General features: G+C 33.8%; 1 protein-coding gene across 1 annotated transcript; it reads right to left on the bottom strand.

The window, feature by feature from the left end:
* Positions 1-1,241: 1,241 nt before the first annotated feature.
* Positions 1,242-2,322, bottom strand: LOC135076443 (mediator of RNA polymerase II transcription subunit 27). The gene has a single exon (XM_063970913.1). It carries the CDS (start codon positions 2,247-2,249, stop codon positions 1,350-1,352), a length of 900 nt encoding a protein of 299 aa, XP_063826983.1. The 5' UTR covers positions 2,250-2,322; the 3' UTR covers positions 1,242-1,349.
* Between the last annotated feature and the right edge of the window lie 7,213 nt (positions 2,323-9,535).

Genomic DNA, 9,535 nt, shown 5'->3' with positions numbered 1-9,535 from the left:
CTTAATAATTTTAACTTTCTTTGAATTTGGTTTGATCACAATTACCCTTTTTGTATGAGACCCAAGAGAGTCATCTTCATTCTTTGATTTCGTGATAGTGGGTTTTATTTTTATCCTTTTCTTTATGTTACTCAAAACAACTGCTTTATTTTTTCCTTTCTTTGTTAACATATTATTCTCAGCACAATTGACTTGTGGAATTGTCTCAATTGCAAGTATGTTTTGTCCGTGAACAACATTGATTTTGAATCTGTTGTTGGATTTCTGTGCATTGAGTGGCAACATCTCGTGGTGTTGTTGACAGGCGAACTTCGACGGTAAACACCCTGCCTTCAACCGGACCCTTTGCACATGTCCCATTATTTTGTATTCCGAATAGTTTACCATGTCATGTTGTATCTGAAATGTAAACATACCATAATGAAGTTTAAGTTACTACTTGACTACCAAACAAAATTACTATAGGATTTTCACTGTCAAATTACATGAGTATGTCTATTGTAGAGATTTGTACATGAGATGGGTATGTAAAATTGCCATAAATTTGTGTGTGTGTAATGCAATCCTATAAGTTCTTGGTATACTTACGTCGAAGTGATCCTCACAAAAGTAATGAGCTCCAGGAGGTAATGGGAGGCACCCAGCAAGTCTCAACCATTCTTCTTTGGCGACTACAACAGCAGGAACTTGAACGAACAGTTTTTCTGGAGTTTTCTCAGTTGTACTGGGACAAAATGGCACCACACAGCTACGGTGACATTTGTTGTAATTGTGATCAATATGGTTGGACAACGGATCGCCAACCATTTTTACAGTGATGACGAACGAACGAAGAAAATCTAATTTGTTTTGGTAAAAAAAGTCAAGGAAAAAAGGTGACTTGCTCAGAAATGTCATAATCAGCTGTCAAAGTCATTTTCAGCCACAGACTACACTTATGAAAGCGTAAAACGGAACGTTGGACAGAAAGAAAGGCACTGGGCACTGGACTGAACAAGAGCAATAAAATTGAGATCAGGAAATTATGGACTGGATTTAGTATATTACTCGGTGTTATGGAAACAAAGAAACAAGAAAAAATGCCATTATTTACATTGTATTTTAGGAAACAGTTTACAAAATGCCTTAAATTTAATTTCCACTTATAAAATCTTAATTATGATTTATTTATGCATCTGCACAAATTATATGCTAAGTTATCTACTATTTTTTATACTTTTAACAATAAAAGGTTTTAGCCAACTCTACAACTACACAGTCACATTGTCTTTGTCACCCACTTTAAATATTGAAGGAGGAGGCCACTAAGTAACATTTTTAGTGTGTCTCCTCATTCAATACCACATTAACTATTGTTTGCATTCATCATGAAAAGGTTCCAAGGTTCGGAAATCACGCCACGCTGGTGGCAGCAGCGAGATGTGGTGCAGATGGCAGCTACATCGCTTGCATGGCTCGCTGAACAGGTTCACATAACTATGCAACCAAGTCATGAATGACCGCACTGCTAACTCCGGTAATGTCGGAGAATAGAAGTGTAACATAGCCGCATGGGCATTCTCAGTCACTTTCCTGAAAACATGATGCCTGGATTCCGTCCATAGATCTAGAGTCTCTCCATAACCTTTGACCATGACCCATTCCATCAGAAGGCCTTTGAATGCCACAACAGCTTTTAGCACATGGCTTAAATTGATCTGTACAACTGCATTACTAGCGAATGGTCGTGAAATAGTGATTTTCATATCATTATAAGATCTATCAATGTTGTTGATGACAGTATCAACTTGCAGAGGGGCCACATTGTGGTTACTCTGTAATTTTCCTCTGCGTTTAGTGCTGCCCGAGTTAATGTAGGATCTTTTCAATGAGTTTTGGCTGAGCAATGTGTGTGCGAATGAACTGTACTCGTGTATCTTATCGGTCCACTTGTAGCTGTTGACTAATTGGGTATACAAAGCCTGCCGGTCTTGGGTCGTCTCTTGACTTAGGAATGTCGTATTGCCCAGGTTGAAAGGTGCCGTTGGAATTGGCAGACCATTGACAGTTTGTTCTAGATCCCTTAAATTGATGTTGACGTTGTTTAAAAGCTCTTGAAGCTCCAAAAGGAACTTGTCTTTGCCATCCTCACCGTGTTCGGCACGCAGACCGTTCGATAGCGTCTCAAACACATGGCTCACGCTCAATCGTAAAGTTCTTAGTGATGTAAGTGCTGAGTTTAATTGATCAACATTTATAGTTTGATTCATGATGATCAATTACAGATTTTTCATATTATTTGCAAGAAAATACACAAACGCAAGCAACAGCAAAAACCGTGACAGATTTATTTTGACAGATAAACGTCAAACATCTAGTTGACAGCACAGCTTTTTAAATCTGTCCAGAAATAGAATAATGAATCCTATATTATACAGCTTTGTTTATCGTTATAAAATACGGTTCCTATAACAGCCCGGCTGTTTTCCACCGCGGTCGCTATTATGGCCACCTTATCGTGAATTTGTATGCAAATGCCCGAATTTGTACCGACCATCTTCGCAAATTAGCGCGTCTAGATTGTAACCTGAATGAAAAACTCATTATGATACTGTCTTGTCAAATAGTTTACGAAATAATATAGCATTTTAACTACAATCAACAGCCCCCCTAGACAAAACGCACTTTTTGATCGAATCGAAAATCGAATCCGTCAAATTCCATACAAAAAAGGGGCTTTTCGACCACTTTTCGACTGGTTTGCGATTATAATTTGCACTTTGTCTAGACCCATGATCTGTGGGTTCGATCAAAAAGTGCGTTTTGTCTAGGGGGACAGAAATATGACAAAAAAAGGTCTAATCAACATAGGTATCTTGCCAAATCTTCCATTTGGCTCTGGCAAATTAGACAGGGTTGTGCCTATGCGGATTCCTATGACCTAATGATGATGAACTACAAGCAAACTAATAATTTGATAACCCAATAAGGCCAAATGACCTTGAAATACTTCTGAAATAAATCCCAGCAAGAGAACCTATTTCACTTAATTTATTTACACAAATAAGTCGACAAGATCGCTATCCCAAATATTTCCATTTCGGCTTATTCAATCTTGGCGTCCTTCAAACTTTACCCTTAAGTTCACGAGAAAAGGGCGGCCGGTCAACACACCCTGTTGCCAAAATGTTCATTGTATTTGGATTAGTTGTTGCGTCATATAAGCCCACTTTAATGGTCCAAGCTAGCCCATCGGCCATTTACCGTGGCTACCAACACAGGTACTCACAACTCCGCACTCATTAGACCAAATTAGAAAAGTTGGTAATCGTGTACGAAATTAGTTTTATTGAAATTCAAAAAATTCAAAAAAATTCAAAATACGTTTATTGTGAACCACAGGTACATAGGTTGTCAAATTATAAATGGATACAGATCGGCTGCGTTCCGCCTTGAAGGCATACAATAGTTAGTGCTTAATTCTAGGGTTAAAGTTTATGCTGAAGGTTAGGTGCAAACATATTAAGTAATTATTCAGAATTTTTCAAATAATCGATCAATAAACAATTTGATCCGTCAAAAAGTCACTAGTCTTATAATAACATTTTTCTGTCAAAAAATCACTAAGATTTCGTTTAAAAGATATCAGATCTTCAGAGTTTCGAATGGACTCGGGAATTTTATTAAAGATACGCGGTGCGTTGCAGAAGACACTTCCTTGAAGCAAAGCTGTCTTGCTGGCCACTGTACATAACTTGTGCTTATGACGCTCTCTAGTTTTAAAAGAATATAAATCTAAATTAGTTTTAACAAACATTGCACACTCAAAAATATACAAGCATGGTACGGTCAAAATTTTAAGCTTTACAAAAAATGGTTTACATGAATCAGTCTGTTTCAGATTGTACATTGCTCGTATGCATCGTTTCTGAGCTCTAAACGCAAGATCTTTGTCTGTTGAATTTCCCCAAAACATGACACCATATCGCAATGTCGACGCTACATAGCCATGATAGGCAGTCAATAGAGTGGATTCATTGGCATTTTTTCTCAAATTATATAATGCATAAGAAAACTGACTTAACTTTTTACACACATGTTCAATATGATTTTTCCATTTTAATGTATTATCAATATAAAGTCCTAGAAATTTTGTTGTTTCTGTTTCATTGATTATTTTATTAGAATATTTAATATTAATGTTAATTTCTTTATTTTTTGTTCGCTGTCTAAAATTCATTAGTAAAGTTTTGTCCAAATTTATTTTAAGATTATTATTATCAAGCCAATTTATAACTGTTGTCAAGGAATTGTTAATGTCAGTTTCCAATTCTTTAAAATTGTCATTAGTAAAAAGAAGAGTACTGTCGTCCGCAAATAATGTCATATTGGTTAATTTTGTTGCTGATGGCAAGTCATTAATATATATTAAAAATAACAATGGTCCCAGTACGCTTCCTTGTGGGACTCCATATTTGACTTCCCTAAACTCTGATTGATATATAGTTTCAGTTTTTGTTGCATAATTAATTTTATCAATTTGTGTTGCTTGTTCCCTACCTGTCAAATAAGATTTTATCAAATCATGTGCATTTCCTCTAACACCATACTTATATAATTTATTCAACAAAATTCTGTGATCCACATAATCAAATGCTTTCGATAGATCCATGTACACCGCAACGGTAGGTATCCGTTGATCCATATTTGTGGTCACTTCTTGAAGAAATTTGTAAATTGCCATATTAATTGATTTGTTCTTCCTAAAACCATATTGTTGGGGCGTAAAAATAGAATTAATTTCTAGAAATGAATACAGTTGCTTATAAATTAATTTCTCAAATATTTTTGAAAATATTGGGATCATTGCTACCGGTCTGTAGAAACTCATATTCGTCCTATCTTCTTTTTTAAAGAGGGGTTTGACAATAGATTTTTTTAGCATTTCTGGAAAAATACCCTGTTCAATACATAGGTTGAATATGAAATTAAGCACTGGCGAAATGATAACACATGAATCTTTTATTATCATTGTCACTAATTCATCATAACCGGCGCTATTTGTATTTTTCAAAGAAAGTATTACCGCCTGGATATCATCAGGAGTAGTAGGTGCCATAAAAATTGTTTTCAGATTAGATCCTGTGGATTTATCATTTAACTTTAGATTATTTTCTGATTTAACTTCGTTAATGTAATAGTCATTAAAAGCATTAGCAATGTCTTTGGGGTTAGTGATCACTCTGTCTGTTATTTTTATTTTATCTATGCTTTCCTTGGGATATCTTGATTTGGTTCTATTTATAATTTGCCAAGTACTTTTACATTTATTTAGAGAATTATTTATAAAAAAGTTATTTTGGGCTTTTTGGGTCAATTTTATTACAGATTTATAACGTCTAGCATACGATTTAAGTAGGTTTTTATTTTTGTTGTTAGGATTAGATCTATATTTCCATAATAATTCTCTTTTCCGTTTACTACAAAGTGTAATTCCTTTACTTAACCATTTTGGTCTAACATGTGAACGCATTTTGATTTTAATTTTAGGAAAACACAGATAATATATTAATTTAAAGTCTTCATAGAAGTTGTCAAATGCTCTATTAGCTTCATAAGCGTTATAAACTTCAAGGAAAGTAAGTTGATTTAAGTATTTAATAAACAATTTTCTATTTTCTATCGAGTAATCTCGTTTCTCTATATACCAATATTGCAATAAGCAGCTTTTTTTTACGGGAACTTTAAGTAATTGTGCTGTGTGGTCGGAAATAGCTAGTTCAACCACCTCTCCTGTACATCTCCTTATATTATGTGCTATATTATCAATACATGTTTTACTTGCTATGCGTGTAGGTTGATTAAATTGAGTTTTGAGATTGTGGCAAAGAAGAAGTTCCAAAAATTCTTTAGTGTTTCTTGTATTTTTCAAAATGTCAATATTAAAATCCCCGCATAGTATAACTTTTTTTCTTTTTAGAATAAATTTCGTAAGCATTTTGTCAAGTTGGTTAAGAAAATTGTTTACGGTTGATATATTTTGATGGGGTGGTCGGTAAATACAGACAACACAAATTTTATGTTCTAAAAGTTCGATTGCTGAGCATTCAATTACGTTAGCAATTGATAACCTATTTATTTCTTCTAGTGCAATGTACTTATGACCATTTCTTATTAATATGCAAGAACCGCCATGTCTGTTCTTTCTACAAAATGATGCAGCAAGTTTGTAATTGGTTTGGTTTAAGTTGGGAATGTCATTATTAGTCATATTATGCTCTGTTATACACAAGATATCTACAGATTTACCCTTACTAGACAGTTCATCTAAAGACACAGTTAACATATCCGATTTATTAATTAAGCCATTAACATTTTGGTGTAGAATATGTACACTATTATACACGAAATAAATTGTTAGGGTTAGTTTCAGCTTTTTCACTCGCTTCGTCAATTACATTATCGTCAATAAAGTCAATACATTCAGTCGTTTCATTCACTTCATCATTATCAAGATTAATACATTTAACAACATTTTTGCTACAGATTATATTCAGTTCATCACAAGTTTGTGTACTTTTATTTTCAAATATTTTGCTAGCGTTTGACAATTGTGTTAATTGATATTTGTTAAGCTTGTAACAATATTCAAAATGTATTATTTCTTTTAACAAAGAGCGAGCTAAATTAACAGCATGATTTTGCCGTGTAGGTATAGATCTACTATAGTTCATGTCCATAAACAGTACATTATCATATTTGCAACATATAAATTTAAGTGTATAATTCAACTTTTTTTCATTTAAATACATATTATAGGGAATTTCGCTAACAATAACATTAGTATGTGTAACAGAATCAAGCCACAAATTTAGTTTCATTTGTAAAATTTCAGGATTCCTATCATTTGTACCACACAACAGTACAACAATATCATTTTTTGACAAGTTTTTTATTTCAAATTTAGCTTGACTAATGATGTCACTTATTGTTGCATTAGGCATAAAGTAAGAAACCACACAATAGTTTTCTCCAATTAGTTTCTTTAGCATTCTTCTAACATCTCTTCCCTGCTGATCACCGATGATAATAACTTTCCTTTGCATGGGTTCTAAAACGGATTCTCTTTCTGTTATACTCTTGCCTTGACTTGACGGTGTTGATTTTCCTTCAATAGTAGAAAGTTTCGGTAATACATATGCTTGTTTGCTGTCCATTGGTGTGATATTACATGCTTTATACTGATGAGATGTTTGGGACAGACGTCGGGGGGTTGCATTATAATTCATGCATACGCTTCTGTCGGCGTGCAGCGGAGATACCCTTGGTGCTGACTTAATTACGTTTAGCATTTTCTTGAGCAGAGGAGGGGTCGAGTCATTTCTGTTTGATACGGATGTTTCATTACTCAAGATTATTTTATTAAGATTATCTATTTTTTTCCCTTGATCCACAACTGTCTTCTTCAGCATGTTATTTTCGTATTTCAAATTTTCAATAATTTTGCCTGAATTATTGATTCGATTATTCAGGTTTACTATTTCATTTTTCAGTTCTTCTAAAGCGCTTGCGTTATTTTGTGTTGTGCTATTTAAACTCATCATTGTCGAATCCAACATCGTAGTATCATCAAGGAGTCCGGTATTTATGTTGTCATCATTACTCGATACAGATAGATTAGCTTCTGTACTATCTGAATTCTGAGGTTTATACCGTACAGTTACGTTTTCCATGTTTAAAGTTACTTAATAGATCTTAATAAAATTCCAACAACATTGAATGAAATTCAAAAAATATCCAGCTGGTGAGATTCGAACCCGCGCTGCTGATAACCGCCAGTTATAGTGTCTGCGTGACGTCCACGAACGACTTTTGATTGGATTTGAAGAGTGTTTAAGCTGTAGTTCGATAAAGTAACTAGAGTAAATGCTTTCACAAATCTAATTGACTTTAACTGCTTTTAAGAGGTCACTGGACTAATAGAGGGAAAATAAATGGTGTTCGTTCTAAGTTTATTCTTAATGAGTTTTTGAAAGATTAATTATATTTATGGTACTTATAATGCTTCTTTTCTGGATTGCCTCCAAAGTATCACTTATTAGATGCGTATATGTAATATCTTTGGTTTTTTGAATTAAGACCAGACCATTTACAAAAATGTAAAAACATAAATGGTTTCCTTTATTGCTGGTTATTTGTTCAAGCTCTACATTCATAAACAAATTAAACATCCTAAATATTTTAACTGGCGACGACTTATTTTAGTGGAGCACTTAGGAACATTGTCTTGACTCGCAATTTTGTAGCATGTGTACATAAGAATTTATTGTTATTTAAGGCGCCGAAGGGAGTCGTCCGTGATGGCTCGAATATTGGCGCCCAACGTGGGGCCACTTCACTTTGTTCCTATCAACTATCAACGTGTTACTTTGTTGCTACAGTTTCCCATGCAAATGCTACAAATACTTAAATTATAGGAGTTTAGAACCATTTACCTTAATAGTTACGAATTGGTCTAGAGAAATGCGTTGATTAGGTATACATTTTTCTAAACATGCAAAATAAAATACAAAAGAACTATTTTAAAGTTAGGTGCCACTGAAGTAACTATGAGAAAATTTAGTAAGAGAAATAATATAAGAACTTTTTACCTGACTGCACCCAGAAGGAGGGCTATGTTTATCGAGTGTATAGGTACATAATGTATGTGTATGTTTTACGTAGTTGGGTTTTTATTAAATATTTTTTAATAATACACTAAATTGCGCTATTTTTACTTCCAATGACTCCACAAAATAGATGCGAATGGTATCGTATGGAGTTAACCACAAAGGAATATAATGTCAGTAAAATATGCTATAACAGAACCGTATTGTTTGCATCTGGTGTAATGAAGGCACGTCCTACGAGTATTCGCGGCGGTCGTTGCGGTGTTTGATCGCCCATTCAGATGTGACGGCCAGCGGCTTTATAGCGCTCACTACGACTTTATGCAGCCACCGGTGGTTATTATAATCTTAATTAAGATAAGATAAGATAAATTTATTGAATAAAAACTTAGCCTAAATACAAGAAACTTAAATGGGACTATGAAATTATTATTTGGTTAGTAACAATATGTTAATTAAGGTAGTATACCTAAACTAAGCAAAAATGTTTGCCTGTGTTTTAGGTATCCATACTTATTATGTAAGTTAGTGCTTATTAAACAGATATTATAAATAATTACACCAAAACAATGTTGATAAAGGTAAAGGTTGACAATTTTGTTACATAAATAAAATTTTGCTGACAGAATGTTTATTTATAGCTAGCATACCTAAAGTAAGTAATTTAACTAATAACTATTAACAGGTTTTCTGTGTCATCATATGTTTTACCCTTAAGCCATTTCTGCAGTGCATATTTACATTCTTTGCTGTTCATTGGGTATATACAGAGATACTTGTATAAACTGTTGTACAAAAAGCTTCCTAGAAAACAAAAGAATTTGTGGTTATGCTGTCTGTTAAATCGCTCAGAGGGACATACGATGTCGGCGTTCCATCGTTAAAGT

The sequence above is a fragment of the Ostrinia nubilalis genome, chromosome 1, assembly GCF_963855985.1.
Source record: "Ostrinia nubilalis chromosome 1, ilOstNubi1.1, whole genome shotgun sequence".
NCBI lineage: Eukaryota > Metazoa > Arthropoda > Insecta > Lepidoptera > Crambidae > Ostrinia > Ostrinia nubilalis.
This window is presented reverse-complemented; position numbering and strand designations above follow the sequence as displayed.